Source organism: Rhopilema esculentum, chromosome 2 (genome assembly GCF_057945365.1).
Source record: "Rhopilema esculentum isolate cy_ngs chromosome 2, ASM5794536v1, whole genome shotgun sequence".
Taxonomy (NCBI): domain Eukaryota; kingdom Metazoa; phylum Cnidaria; class Scyphozoa; order Rhizostomeae; family Rhizostomatidae; genus Rhopilema; species Rhopilema esculentum.
In genome coordinates this window covers 6,595,542-6,611,409 of record NC_142816.1, presented here as the reverse complement: position 1 = coordinate 6,611,409, position 15,868 = coordinate 6,595,542, and the positions used below count along the sequence as shown (strand labels likewise).

Below are 15,868 nucleotides of genomic sequence, written 5' to 3'. Positions count from 1 at the left end.
CCGGTGGCGCCATCCCTGGGTGGGGGCAGGATCAGCCCTGATCATTGAGTATAACAATAAACATTTCTCATTAATTAAAGTATTTTTTACGCGTTTGATAGTTTTAGATTGTGATTGTAAGCAAGCCTGTGCAGTAGGCGTGGCAATCTCCCCGTGCCCAATGCAGGCGAAGATTAAAGTTAAGTTTTTATAGGGGTGGAGGAGGTGATGGTAGAGTTTGTCGAAATAAAGAAGCAAAAATAATTTTGTCAGCAATTAAACAATTTTCTCTCTATTAATTTCTGTTAAGCTAGAAAAGTTTCAATTGTTGTGTCTTCCATCAAGATCTCCTTTTCAAATGCCAGACATGCAAGATTGTACTTCCTCTCTGTCCGCAAAGAACTTCACTCAGGCGGATCTACCCTTGTTAATGCAGAAAACAAGCACTCTTCAAAGTCGTTATGCGTTGATGTGATACCAGCAATAACAGGAGTAACAGTAACTGCATAAAATTAATAAACATTTGCGAGTATCGGCGCGTTTTCTCTATGCAGTCGCTGGGAGAAGATTTCGCATACTGCTTGAAAAAAAAATGATAAGCTCCTCTCAAGACATTTTCTCAAGAACAGGAAACTATTCGCTGCACATTTTTATAAAGTTATCAAGGTCTCTTAGTATAATGCTTGGGAAAAAAGGCCTTTTTTCGCTGAATGCTGCTGACCTCAGTGCATTTAGTTTGCTTTTTTCGAAAATCAGCAACCATTTTCGCGCATAGAGCTTCAGTTAACTTTGAAGATTATTGCTCTCACTGCTTTCACTACAGACAGCGCTGTTAAAGATTTATGCTCGAAAATTGAAACTGCTTTATGACTATGTGTACTGGCTTAAGAATGTCCAACAGTATGCAATTTACAAAAATGAACATCTAGTTGGCCCCATCCTCTCTAACCTGATGCAGTCATTCTTTAGCCAATCCATGGTCTTCGCTTCTATAATTTCTTTGATGACCTTGATTTTAAGGTAATTTCAAGTGCCTTCTTTGCAATATTCGATTATTCTGAAGTCTAACTCAAGAAATACGTTTTCTGGCATAACAACACATAACACTCCTACTTCTTCCTTAAACCATTGCCTGTCTATATACTGTACCATAGTTTATTGTCCAAAAAAGGGTTGTTCCTATAATATGTAATTTTGAAATGCCCTGGTGCAGGCACGTTGTTGCAGGTAGTTGTTTCAGCAATTTTTTGAGTAGTGTCCAAGTAGCGCCAAGTTTTGGTTTGGCAGCGGAAGATTTTTTGAGCAATTTTCCTTCCACCAGTATCAGCTTGGCTCAAATTTTCACGGCAATCCAATGAAAACGAAGAAAAACCCCATTAAAAAATGTAGAAACAAAATTCTCGTGGTGGCAAACAGCTGGCACTCTCTTGCTCCAGGGGTGGCATTGCCACCCCTTGGCTACGGGCCTGATTGTAAGGAGGATTCGGGAATGAAAATGTAGAAGATAAGAAGAATGAATGTGCAAATCGTGATAAAAGCATGAAAATTACTACAAACATACAACTTGACATGCTGAAAAAGATGCGATCGGGACCCAGTCTGAGAAATGCCTTTTAGAGCTATTTTTAGAATGATTAATTGTTCTCAGACCCTTGAAATTATTATCTCTTTAACTTTGTTGAAAATGAAATCAATGACATCAAAATTTGTATAAATACTAATCATAACAAGGTAATGTGATTTAGATTCAAACCCATCGTCAAAATGCCCCCAAGTGCTATTTTTAGACCACGTACTCGTTCCCTGCAACTTTACAAATCTTTGCAACTTCATTCTTCTCGGCGTTGTTTTGCTAACCAATCCCTTTTTGACAGTTATTTCCAAGGTCCGTTTCAAAACACAATATACATTTGACAACTCATTGAGCTCGAAAAAGAGAGCCCCAATGGGGTCTGGGAATGATCAATTATTAAAAATATTTATGCATAAATTAATAACAGCCTGTAGCAAGCTTTGTCTCATTAATTCGTAGACCTTATATTCGTTTGGAAGGGAGGGTTTACGGCGTAGGCTATATCAGTGAGTGATATGAGTCCCGACTAAAGAAACCAGAGGTCAAGCGATTATACAGAGACATAACGAACAGGGATATAAAGGTATGATATCCCCCCCCCCCCCTACAATCCTTCATGAGGTGGTTAGCAAATCTTAAGTTTATCTACAATATCATGTCTGTCAAATCGTTAATCGTTAATCGTTAATAGGTGAGATAGCACCTAAATTTTTGTTCACCAATGTCTTCCGTTGGTAAATTTTAATACTGATGACCCTCCATCCCCCCAGTCCGGAAAATCGAGCCATGACACTGCTTATACACTTAAAAGCTGTAAGTTGAAAAGCCCGTTTTTAGTGTAAAATTTGCGTAATTTTGCGGGTCGACGTAAAAATAGAAGAATTGCGCCAATGGGGATGCCCCTGGAAATGTACTTCTTGTTCCTGTTCGGAAATCCCCTTAACATTAGCTTCCTTCATCAAGTGATTTTATCGAAGAAAAAGGCTTCCGTAATGGCTTCTTTCGAATCTGTTGTCGTCTTACTGCTCATTTCTTCCATTTCTCTGGCAAATGGATACAAAATAAAAGTCAACTCTGAGATGCCTGGACCGTTTACTCGCGAACTATCATTGCAGAACCCTCTACAGACAGGAAAAGATGTCATCATTCTCCAGAACCTTCTCAAACGACATCAAACCACGAAGGACATTAACATATCTTCACATTACGACATCGCAACAGCAGAAGCCGTGCAGCGTTTTCAAGAAGCAGTGGGTCTACCTGGAAGCGGGGTGGTTTGCCCAAAAACAGCGCATAAAGTGCTTGATAAGTTGCTATCTGACGGTTTTAAAGACGATGGCCTAGTTCCTGCTCCTTACAAATTCAAACTTGTCGTCCCAGTGTACCGAGACAGGACTAAGGAAACGACTGCGGTACTTCTTGATGCAAAATCACAACCGGTCTACAAATTCAGGATCCGGGCACATGGTGGAATGCAGGAAGATGGAACGGCGATCAATCAACTGACGAGGAATGGCAATACTCCTACTGGTCTCTCGACCTTTGATTTGAACTCCAAGGAGCCTATCCCAAAGTCTTATGGACCGTATCCGGTTGTAAGAATCGTAAAGGGAATAAAAGGTAATTCTGCCATTGGATACGGGAATGATACATTGCTGAGCAATTATCGTAGTGGCATATTGTTGCATACCGGGGAATGGGATGGATGGGACCCGAGCAAGCCGATGCCGAATAGTTTGGGTTGCATGCACTGCGCACCAGAAGACATGAAGAATGTGGTGGATATCTTGGTGAAAGAACTGGGCGTCAAAGTGCGTCCAAATCCGTTCGGAAAGTTGCCATACCCTTACGTACCTCAGGGTCTCATAGCAATTGAGCAAATCGATTAACTAGACTATCAATAAAATACCTGCTGATATGATTTGTATATGATTTTTTGGTAAAACAAGAATGGCAAGAGAAAAGAGTTTTGTGGAGCAACATACCAGGGGAATAAATATATTCAGTCATTCTTATAATCCCTTTAGCAAAAAAGATGAAAAGAAATTATAGTAGAATGATAATTAAAAAGGGACAGTTTTAGGAAAATTGGGCCGCGGAAAGCTTATTTTGGAAACAACTGACTAAAGAACTTCCTTAACTTCTTTGACCCTCCTTATTCGTGGAGACAGTCCTAAAAAGCATGCTTTATTTGGGGTCTGCATACCAAATATTCCAATGTTTACTCAAATTACAATGAATTATGTGTTTGACTTAACGGAAAAAGTAGAATTCTTGGGGAACATCCGACGTTACCCGTTTTCTTGAACGAAGTTTGCATCCGTAATAACTATTTCCTACGCTTCTTTTAGAGAAGTCTTGGTAGTATCGTCTTATCAAGACCTATTTGTATTAGCTTTATTCATCTATAACATTTGCGCACATTTGTGATTGAGTAAAAGCTGGAAATTATTTCAAATGCTTTTTCTGTCCTTTTACTGCAGCCTGCCTCTTGTCCTTTGGTCGTTCTGACGTCCTTGGGTACAGTTTGCACCATGATAAGGCACCAAGTAACTAACATATGATTTGCGAGGATCTTGCAGTCGGATGCCATTTCAAAGTGACCTCGATTACAGAACAAAATCACAACATAAAGAACTTCTTGCTATTGATCTGATAAACATAAATAGAAAACCAACAATATCTTAGCAACTTATTTTAGTAACCTCTCTTTAGACATGACAAAAGAGATAATACATTATGAATGATGATGATGATGATTGCAGTTATGATGATGATACTCATTTTTAACGTTATAATTAGAGTTACATATACTAAGATCTTTAAATATACTGTAAGCATAACCCTTTCTGTTTATCTTTGGAATATCCCAATAACCGCATAAACGGATACTTGTTAAGTCCCATTTTACCCTAAAATCTACAAAATTACAAATCTATACCATAATTTTAAATTCAGCTCACATACCAAATTCAGCTCACAGCTCACAAATTCAGGTAAACTATTCAGAGAGATTTTCCGGAGCAATTCAATCCTATTTTCATAGATTTTATTTTCAAACTTACCCATCTGATATTTTATTTCATTTTATACTATTATCAATTTATACCTTAGAGGCAAAATGTGGAGCCGTGAAGGAGCCTCAATGCAGCCTAGACGGAAGAATCGAATATTTCTTTTTTAAACGTGGCTTTAAACCTGCAAAATCTCAAATACCAAGAATATTCCGTGTAGAAGTAAACTGTCTCTAAACATAAACGTTGACGATTTTCAATCAACATATTTTCATTTGTGCTATCAAGCAGACCAATTAATGAATAAAGGGGGTGGTAGACTACGAACTGACGAGAAAGCTTTTCTTCTGTGGAGCTATCTATAACCTTTTGGCTGCCATATAAAACACAGCCATAATCAGACTGTGATTTCAACTAGGGTATCTATTGAAAGTAGGGCTGGGAATAAACAAACGTTCTTAGAATAGCAAGGCAACTACACATTAATATGATTCTTAAGAAATCTGGACGTAGTTTTTCTTTGCCTTGAGTATGTCATATATCCATGACTTCATTTCACTAAATGTAGGCAAATTGCCGTCTCTAAATTAAATGAATACTTATGAAAAGCCTACTGTATTTCACCTAGCAACACTGACAAGATTTAGAGATCGTAAAGCTCTGTAAGCAGCAAAGACAACACGGAACCATAACTGGCGAAATTTCAAGGATCGAATAAAGAGGACACGACATGTAACGATGAAGAACAGGGTGCAAGATATCCATCTGACCAATCGATACCTAAGAAAAATAAAGAGAAATTAAATACTGAACACAAAAGAAAATTCAATTTGAAACATTGTTGCTTCTAGAAAAATATTTATACGAAATTTACAGTTGCCAGCAACATACATCTTCGATAAATTGACTTATCTTGTTGGCGGGACGTCCTTAAGTAGGTTTAGACAGAAGAGAATCCCTATCAACATATTCATATGATGTTCTAACATTACTTTGTGCGAGGAATAATCAGTGCAGTTAAGTTTTAATTGCTCATATTGCTATGACATCAGTACATGTTACCATCAGAAACTTTGATAAAGAATTGGGTTTCCATTGCCTACCTTGTCACTTGCCATCTTGCTTTTGCAAGGTTCTCTAGCCGATCTTTCATCAAGTACTGCTTGATACCCAGAACAAATATTTCGATATATTCATCCCACTGAATAGTTGTCATATCGAAATTGAATATCTAAAATGAAACAATGATAATTTGACAACAGAACCGCATTTTCAACACAGACAGTGTTATGTCCACACGAGGATTCTGATTGCTGTTGCGAAGCAGTGAATAATTTATAATGATTTATGATAATCGATGCTGATTATGATAATTATTATTTATGATATTGATGATGATTGGTCATGATGCTGGACGATGATTACAGTAGCAAAATACCTTCTTTTCCTCCTCGGGAATAGCATCCGACAATGCCAGAAAATTGTCTCCAGTCCACTGAAAAGGAAAAAAGATTAGAATTGAAACTCAATGGCTTGTTGGCAAGTCCTGATCGCTAGATCTAAGTTGATATGCAAAGAAAAGGAAAGACTTGTTTCAGATGTTTTAGACCTGGTAAAAGGAAAAATGGTACCGAAAAATTGAGTAATTTTTGATGTTCAAAGATGGTTAAATATTAGAAAGGTCGCTTTTGGTGTATAGAACAGGACATTCCTAAGATGGTACTCCGAGTTTCACGCTTAATGGGATCACCAGGGAACTGTGTGAAAGTCAGTGATTTCTTATGCTTAAGTGGATGGAGAAAAAGAAAAAGAAATATAAATGACCAAACAAAGCAGCAAAACAGACGAAAAGTGGAGCTGAGAGCAAATTAACGAATGAAAATATTAGTTTTTCTAACTGAAAATAGATTATTCATATTCTTCAAATGAACAAAAAGGCCGACATCACAGTCAGGCTCGTTCACATGGTAAATTTTGAATGGAAAGACGTCAAGAAACCAATTATGAGTGAAAACCAATCAAGAAACCAACTTTAGTACTACTTCCTTGATGGTGAACAGGGGGAAGCATATATTGGCTGGATACTCTGGAAAGTTTCTTTCGATGCAAAATTTCTATCGTCGACACAAGAATCTTTTCACGATGTACGAAGTTGTTCATACTTACACTCCATCCCTTTATGGTGAAAAATTCCAAAGTTTTTACAGCTTTTTCCATACGATCGTAAAATCTCCAAACCCTGACAATAAAAATAAGAAAATTACGAAGCTCGGAAATCTGTAAAAAGCTGATGACTGTTTGGATTTGTAGATAAACGTCTGAACCACCCTAAGGCTGTGTTGCAATGGTTTTTAGCTAGTTTAATAATTTCAAAAGGGTAATCACCAAAAGTTTTGGAGCCAAGAATATCCTTAAATGGACCTGTTACAAATGTTTAATCACAGAAAATCCGTTCATTGACCTCTTTTCATAAATCCAATAAACAAGAAATTGATCAGTTACTGTCAGGCCTACAACATCGGTGACTGACGCAACGCCGACGTATTCGGAATCGGAATCCACTTACCTTGGCTTGCTGCCAATCAAAATCGACATAGTGTCGGCGATAACTGCCGGAATGCGGTGACTGACGTAACGCCAATAAAAATAAGCCAGCCTGATCAATGAAAAAAATAATACTACAGCAGCGTACAGGTTAAGGCAGAATAATTTAGTAAAGAAAAATGTTCGTTCTGAATTCATAGTATACTGGTTGAAAAACTATTAGGGAGTTCTTATACAGTTTTTATAGTTTATAGTTTAAATAGTTATAGAAAAATTATTCATATAATTTTCATTAGCTTGACATAAGAAGCAATATATTATTTAATTCATGTCCACAGCATTACTATGGTCTTATCAAAATTAATTATCTGCAAAGATCCTACGAACAGAAAAGAACAATTAGATTATACAGATATCAAATACATCGTCAATCCTTACCTGTTGGATTCAAACGAGAAATTCGGTCTTCGGAATATCTCTTCAAAAGGATACTTCTTTAAAGTTAGTTGTCCGTATATACCAAGGTATTTCCATGTTAGGGGATTGACGTTTCCAGAAGTACAATTGTAAATCAAAGGCTCAGGGCCCCTGGAAAATAATAACAACACTTATTAAATCTACAAGTACAGAAGGATAAATTGTCTAGCTGATAAAGAATACAAAAATATGGTTGCATGATCAAGGAAGGAATGTAATGCGAGTCGAAGGGGATAAAATGCAGGATTTCTTAGCTTGCTGCAATCTTAGCGTTGCTAGATGTGTTAGCCGGGTAATGATCTTAATAAATGAGATAAAATGACACAGGATTGTGTGAGGAGAGGTTCCTACATGGATGGAAAGAAATGTAAGCAATGAATAGGTGGGAAATTGGGTACATGGGAAATACACCAAGTTGCATGTGATCCAAAGATGCTATGTGTGTCGTTTTTACAGTCTGGGTGAATTTTTCAAAAAATTTTTGAATTAAATTTTGCAGGCCCAAAAATAAGCGTTGCTAAAAATCATTCCAAAGTTGATAACAAACCATTCTAAAGTTGATAAGTTGACAATACACCATTTTGAAGCATTACCAAATGCTTACCTATTATTTGTGGAATACCAGACTGCAGTGATGATAGCATTGGCAACAAAATCTACCGGCACTACATCTGCAACGGCATCACTCGAGTATTTCATTGTTCGCAGCATGCCTTTGCCGGCCTTTTCAAACAGAATGACAAAAAGTAAAACCAATGTTCGTTTGGTTAATTTTACTTCATATTGAGCTTGATTTACCCAAAAAAACAAAAACACAAACAAGTTTAAACACAGAACAATGTTAATTAAATGGAAAAATATTTTCCTTATCGTCGTAACAGAAATCTTTAGATTTGTTTGCAAAACTAAAACCCATCACCAAGGAAATTTTCTATGAACGAAATGTGCTCAATACAGAACTCTTTTCAGGAACTCTGCTACGATTTCATATACTTGTTTTGAATTGAACATTCTCCAATGTTTTCTTAATTTCTCTTAAAACATTTTATATACACATCTAAATCCTCATCTTGAAAGGTAGATAAATCTTTAAATTTGAAAAGGAATTTGTCTTTTTTCAGAAGATGGCACTTGAAGAATAATTGTTCAGAGAATACAAGTAAAGAACAATTGGCTTCATTCTCAGGTAAGCAAAAATCTTGCAAACTCGATAAAAATCGCATCTTTACGACCCTGAATTGTAAATAACTGAAGATACAGTCAAATACGATATGGAGATACAGTAAGATACGACATGGAGATACAGTAAAATACGACATGGAGATACATTAAGATTTATCAACTCACGGCAACAATTAAACCACTGGGTCCATTGTAATTGTCAATCCAGCCCTGTTTCAACAAATGAAAAAAATAGATATAAGGTCATGGAAATGGTGTGGTTTTATCTACCATTTACAGCATTTCTTGCTGCTATCCAACCATACTTGTCAAAAAAATCTACTTCTCCTTGGGGAGGGGCATCACCAGTGTCATGGTTTATTAAAATGGCAAATTTGTGATTATTTTCAATATGTGCATAGCTCATTATCTAACACACAATACAGTCTCAAATTTTTACAATGCTTACATTTTTGAATTTAGAATCTCTTACAATATGTCTGTTTTATTATACCAAAATCATCTATCAGGCAGCAAATCTTGGATTGGTGTCGTCTTTGCATACCAAAAATGATCATTATGTTGTAATTCTTTAGCATTCTAAAATGAACTTTCGCTAGTGCAGGCAAATGATATTAGAGGAAACCTCAACTGTCACAATTTCAAGTTCATTGAAAAAAAATGTTGATTGAGTTTTTCAAAGTTCCCATATAAGATGTAACAGGTTGCCACCACTATGAACATAATTGAAATTATCATACTCACAGGAAATGGCTCGGCGTATGAGCCAATAATAATTGAAGGCCGAACAATTACAATCGGCATATCACCACCTTCATTTGTAACAATGTGTTCAGCTAAACCCTTGGTGAATGTGTATGTGTTTGGATAATTGCCTAGTAGGTTTGGTGTCATAGCATCAACAATTTCATCTGACATCCAGCTAAAAATGTATGGTAATGTTTTAACTAGATTGTAAAGAATTCTGTGTTTGCATGGGTTTGCAAAATCCTAGAGAATTGTGAATATTTGCCTAAGTGAGTAATAGTGATTAGTGAAATCTAGAAGAACAGGTAAGATATAAAACAATAAGTATGTTGTTGCAGAAAATATCAGAACCCAACCTGGAAGCAAGGTTTTCCCTGAAAATCCCCAGTGACAATTGATACCTAAGCGTCTCACAGAATCATTGATGAAGCTAATTATCATAAGACTTTAGGTCAGTCTAATAATGACTTTTATGTTAAAGTTGAAAGCAATAATTCCCAACACATAGGTAACTTTGTCTAAAAGTTTTATGATCAGATTGCTAGTGTTAAGGAAATTGGATACTAGCTGGGAAACATTCAATTCTCTTAACTTACTCAAGTGAGTCAATCAACTTCTGTGGGTCTGTTGAAACCGGATAAAGTTTCTCTGCGATTGCACTTTTGTCACAATTAGAATATGCAGTTGAAACATGACAGAACATCTAAATGAGAAAATAAATTTAAGTGATTTATGAACAGGTGCAATTCAGCAACAAGCAAAAACCTGTTCATTAACATCTTTTAATCATGTTCCAGCTGCAAACAAGTTAGACAGTTTAACACATAAAATTACCCATTATGACTTCATGAAACAATGTGAACATCACTGTGCTGTTCACAGGATTCTAATGTTTGTTCTTACTTTTAGTTTTTCCATGCTTCTACACAGCTTCACCATCTCCCTAACAGCAATAACATTCATTTGAACTGCAGTCCTGACAACAAAGAATACCCTTGTAAATCAATTGAAAAACAAATGACAAAGCCGTTGGCTACCTAAAATGAAACTTTAAGGAATGTTTATCATGAATTGGTATACTTTGTCAAAACAGGAATTGTTAAACAAGCAATATTCAAAAAAATTGGGATGTAAATTTTGTGTGGCAAAAGAAAGTTTGGACTTAGCATTTTGATTTGAAGAGGAGAACTTGTGAGGATCATTACTAGCTCTTTTCTCTAAAAAAATGTACTCTTTGATTGCAACCAAAAAGAAAAACCTTGAATGGCAACCAAAAAGACATTACCTTAGTTGCTCATCGAATCTGACAGTTGCAGCAGAATGGATCACAATATCAACACTTTTTTGTAAAAGAGATCTGTCTTCATCACTAATACCAAGTCTATCCAACATCAGGTCACCAGCAATAGCCTGAACTTTCTCTTCAAAATTTGGGTATCTGCTTCTAAGAATCTTGAAAAGCTGCAAACAAATCAAGCAAATTACCATAAAACCAAAACATGGAACTAAAAGCCAAAAGCTTCATAAAGTGCGCTAAAGCAATAATCTGAGAAAAAATATAAAACCAAAATGCTTCTATCTGAATGGCCTTACTGAAGACAAGTTGTGGATTTTTATAAACAAAATAACAAGGTTGGGGCAGCATCCTTGAAATTACTTTTAAAAGAGGCAAGCTTCAGGTCTGGACAGATAGTGCTTTATGTAAGAGATCTTTTTCTCCTTCTCCCAATATAATCTTTATATTCCTGATAATAAAGTACATATGCACCAGCTTTTAATTTTGGGAGGGAAATATTGCACTATAGATTCATAATACCTGGCCAGTGTTTAGGGTTTGTCAGAACAACTGTGTTCCAAGCTTGTACATAAATTTTCAGAAGTGGCAGATATATAACAGGTCCCTCTAAAAATTTGCTCTTTTATAAAGTGTTTTGTTATTTTGCTGTTCATAGAAATTTATTTAAAAATCAATTTTGTTAGAACATCCAATTGATAACTGCTTTGCTTAATGGCGACCTCGTATCATAAGCCATGCAAAATATATTTCTAATGGATATCTGTGTACCTCAATATTGAAAAGGCCCTTCATTCTTTCCTCTGCAGATCTTTCCTTTTTTTCTCTTAAAAGAATATAAATCTTTTTGACACCAGGGCAGCTTCTTAGCAACTTCTCAATTAGAACTTTGCCAACAAAGCCAGAGCCACCAGTAATAAAGATAACTTTGTCATCATAAAATGATTTAATGCCAGTATTTTGATACATCTTTGCTCTCCCTCACAAGTTTAACAGGTCATCAAAACAGCCACACATACAAGCCAAAGTCCAGGCTAGAAAAGACAGTGTAATCTACATATTCAGACAGACAATGGTTACAATGTGTAATTTGAGAGCTAGCAGATTTATTAGCCACAAACAGCAATTTGATCATCATTTTGGCATTGAAAAGGTTCCAAAGAGTAAAAATACCTCACAGTGACACCTTTTTATCTCCTTTACAAAGAAAACACAAGATTATTAAAATTCTTCAATATCTTTTTCCTCCAATGCAATATGATGACAAAAAAAACAAATCTTAAGGTGTAAATTCAAAGTAGCAAAACTGAGATATTAGCGATTACTTTTCACTTATATACTAGCAATCAACAGAAATCTTTGCATGTAGTTCCGGTTGACAGGGGGAGGGGGGTCAGATGTAGTTCACAGACTAGCAAAATATTCTGTTTATCAATACATTAAAGAATCATTGCTAACAATGGGCCTTTGCGAGCATGAAGACGATCCAAACAGTGGCAGTCAACTTCTACAGATTAACCAAAATTGATTTCAGACTGTCTAAAAATGCATTATGGGATGCTTGCGTAGCGCAATGGCTCACTATTAGCAATGAGTCTTTAATTTGGAAGACAGTCAAAAAAACTTGTTAAGTTGGTCAATATCAAATTTTTTCATAAAAGAGTCTTAGCTTCAGTCTTTTTACAAGAGTTAAAATTTGGAAGGCATGGGACAAAGGGGCGTGCATCAGTGGTGGACTGGCTTCCCTTTGACCCACTAGGAAAAGCAAGCAAAATAGCACCAATAGGTATTAAAGTTTCTTATTTTTGGGGTGTGTAGAACAGGCCCGGAAAAATTTTGCCTTAACTGAGAATTAGTTTGTTGCAAACATTGTCATCATAATTCATCCTTAAAACCCTTTGCAATGGACAGCAGAATGAGAGAACTAGGTGGGAAAGGAAATGGGAGCTCAGGGGCTTGCCCCCATAATTTTATTTTAAAACACCCTATTTAGAATGTGGGAACATGTCCCATGTTGAAAATAAAAGTTTTTTATACACAATTGGCATTGGCATGAAGAAAACTCTCTGTCAAATTGACTGTATTTGAAACGTCTACACAGCGGGTAAAATTTGAAGGTATCAAATAATGTATTGTCCTTAGTTTTATGTATCAAATGATAATATCATATGATAGGTTTTGAAAGTTGGACTAAAACCCAAAGCCTGTTTTTCAGTTAGCAAGACACTCCCTTCCAAGATTCTATAAAGAGAGCAGCACCTGTTAGCCTAATGACTATGTTGCTCCTGCCTCCATGCTTCAGTTACATATCATTTACAAAAGATACAGTGCCAGTACACCAGCGTGCGAAATTATGATCAGGTATTAAACATGTGCTCAAAACTGTAGACTTTTCCAAAAGATATCTGATAACATATTTTGGCCAGATGGATTTTAAGAGATCTTGCTACCATTCTTTTTGCGCAAATTGATGATTTTGATGATTAACCCCTCTCTCTATGAGAAACTGTGCGTAGAAATGGTAAAAGGATAAATAATTTCTTAAGGAAAGGCACAGTTCCTTTCCGGGACAAAAATTTGAAGAAAGATTGGAAAACTTTAATAGCTAGTTGTAAATTTGAAACCAGTTTTTTTCAAAACAGCTGGTTCAACTTTCCATTAAATTTTCTAGAAGATTCTTACATTAAGGCATCAATCCTCAACAAATTCTGAATGAATCTTTTTAACAAGTGATCAGGATTTTTTACTTCAGTTAGTGATAATTTCTTTTGGTACAAAACTTCTGGTTTTAACATACCAAAAGCAGGATGGCTAGGAAGTATTGTCCTCTATCATTCTTAGAGCAGTTTTCACTATCAAGGGATAGTTGATGGCCCAAAGAAAAAAGGACTATAATTAAAGAGAGACAACACAAGGAATATGCACATATTACGGAATAAAAAATCGGCAATATTTGAAAAATCCCCTTCTCCTTAAACAACCGTTCTAACAAACTTTAACAAATAGCCATAATAACCGTAATAGCCATAACGTTTGTGTAAATCCCCCATCCCCATCTTTGATTATATAATATGTGAACGTTCCCATATGTGACCGTAGTGAAAATCCCTACTGCCCCCTCAAACGAATTAACGAATTAATTCAACGAAGAAAATGAATTAATTCAAGTATTTTGCACTTGCTTGAAAAAATTACAAGCTAACCAAAATTACAAGACGTTTTATAGTCTGGGGAGTTTTCTAGTATTTTTAGAATATTTGCTTTTACCAAAGTCATTTTCAAAGCAAAATATGTTCTTTACAAGGTTTTCAGAAAATCTGACAGATTTTGCAGGTTGGGAAATTTTGCAATCAATCTTAACATTGCTCCACTTAAAGGTGAATCTAAACTTTTTATGCCCAAACGTACTTTGGACAATTGATGATTGTAATCAATTTTAGTTCTGTGCGAAGATTAGTTGCCTTTTGAAAGTTTTCATGTTTTTGAAAAAAATAACTTGGGGCAGAGGGCGAAGAGTCCCGGTAGGCCAGTCCGCTTCTCTGGCGTGCAGTATCACAAAAATATACCAATAGTACAAAAAGTATTAGAAAAATAAGTACATACCTATTTCTAATCAGTGTATTTCCTTCCTTTCACACAAACCTGAACCCTTCACCGCTAAATGGTAGTTAGTGGCACCACTCAATAAACCAACCACAGCACAATGTTCCCGCACCTTTGAAGGGCAATTTGCAGACTCGTTTTCAATCTTAGGCGGCCTCTTTTTATGAGGCTACCATGCACTGATCTCATATCTACGCAATGACCTGGCTAATAATAATGATAATAATAAAATAATAATAATCGAATGTTTTAACAGGATGACCTATCAGTACAATATATACTGTTATCATTAGGGTCCTGATATTTAAGCACTGATAAATGAATGGTAAAAGATCGAAAAACTAAATACCACAAACAAGTCCAGAGATAAAATAATTTAAAATCATATAAAATGATTTTCTAAAAAGGAGTTTAGATTCAATTTTTCTGGCATTTAGTGGTAAGTCGTTGAATTCTTTCCCTGCCAGATAATAAAAACCTTTGCATTCAAATTCAGTTTTTACTTGAGGAATCGTAACGAGATGTTGACCGTTTCTAGTATTTCTCCCATAAACATTGGTACCAAAGTAACCTCTCATTGCATCACAGACCTTGTCTTGCAAGGTATCAAACACCAAATTACAAGACCTCTTTTTTAATCCTCGTTCGATACTAGGCACACGCAAACTGACAGATGTAACCCTGGTCGATCTAATAACATCGAGGCTTCTACGTTCAAGGCTTTCAATTCTTTCCTTGAATGCTGAAGACCATCCGAGGGACAGCGACCCACAATATCCAAAACATACATCCTAAAGAGAATCTAATATTATACGTAGTTAACGTCCTTATAACTTATGGTACTGCTCTCTTTTGCATAAGAAATAGTTTCTATAAGTTAGGCTTCTGATTTCTATAAGTCCGGATATACTCAACCCAGTCTCTATGTAACAAATGTGAAAAACATATTTCTTACACTGTCATAAATTGCAAGTAGTTAAAGAGACCTACTGCTGGCAAAGATTTCTCTAAAAGTTAGATAGTTTGGCTTGGGAAAAGGAAAAAATGCAAGTCCAACAAGCAGCTCGAAACCGTGCGATGGTCCTTTCTCCCCGAGTAAAGAGCTTTATTTCTGCCATTGTTTGTTTTGAATGGTCATTTGATTTAAAAGAAGCCTGCCCTGGATCATTTTCCTAGATAGCGATAAAAATCCCTTGAAATGGACCCCGCCAACCTTCCCCGCGTAGCCTAGCCCTAAAGAGGAGATGGATGCTACCTAAAAGTTCTTTGCTTTTTCTGTCTCTTATCCCTGCTCTGAATCTAAAAGAGTCTGATTTATCGTGATTCGGAACACATTTTTCATCACTCCTGTTTCGTTGTCGCTTTTCCCAAAGTGATACCCCGTAGAAGCGTAGAAAGAAGTGGGTGTTTGCAGAACAGCCTACCCTTAGAAATGGCCTAGTTTTTATACAATAA

The 15,868-nt window shown here is 36.1% G+C and overlaps 2 protein-coding genes across 2 annotated transcripts; one reads left to right on the top strand and one right to left on the bottom strand.

The window, feature by feature from the left end:
• The first annotated feature begins 2,502 nt into the window (after positions 1 to 2,502).
• Positions 2,503 to 4,010, top strand: LOC135695733 (uncharacterized). The gene has a single exon (XM_065214910.2). The coding sequence runs from the start codon at positions 2,545 to 2,547 to the stop codon at positions 3,439 to 3,441; it is 897 nt and encodes a 298-aa protein (XP_065070982.2). The 5' UTR covers positions 2,503 to 2,544; the 3' UTR covers positions 3,442 to 4,010.
• On the bottom strand, positions 2,836 to 14,562 carry LOC135695731 (fatty acyl-CoA reductase 1). The gene is made up of 14 exons (XM_065214907.2): positions 14,414 to 14,562; positions 11,582 to 11,844; positions 10,802 to 10,977; positions 10,420 to 10,492; positions 10,113 to 10,219; positions 9,514 to 9,691; positions 8,935 to 8,979; positions 8,192 to 8,310; positions 7,549 to 7,698; positions 7,133 to 7,222; positions 6,733 to 6,805; positions 6,005 to 6,061; positions 5,670 to 5,797; positions 2,836 to 5,346 (listed from the first exon to the last, which is right to left on the bottom strand). Exons 2-14 carry the CDS (start codon positions 11,777 to 11,779, stop codon positions 5,187 to 5,189), a joined length of 1,554 nt encoding a protein of 517 aa, XP_065070979.1. The 5' UTR covers positions 11,780 to 11,844; positions 14,414 to 14,562; the 3' UTR covers positions 2,836 to 5,186.
• Between the last annotated feature and the right edge of the window lie 1,306 nt (positions 14,563 to 15,868).

Bases quoted from the DNA above. Each gene is read 5' to 3' on its own strand.
- LOC135695731 (XM_065214907.2), bottom strand. From the start codon at position 11,779: ATGTATCAAAATACTGGCATTAAATCATTTTATGATGACAAAGTTATC. The intron at 8,980-9,513 runs GTGAGTATGATA...TTGTTGAAACAG, and splicing joins CATACGCCGAGCCATTTCCT to GGCTGGATTGACAATTACAA. The intron at 7,223-7,548 runs GTAAGGATTGAC...TTCATTGATCAG, and splicing joins TTCTCGTTTGAATCCAACAG to GCTGGCTTATTTTTATTGGC.
- LOC135695733 (XM_065214910.2), top strand. From the start codon at position 2,545: ATGGCTTCTTTCGAATCTGTTGTCGTCTTACTGCTCATTTCTTCCATT.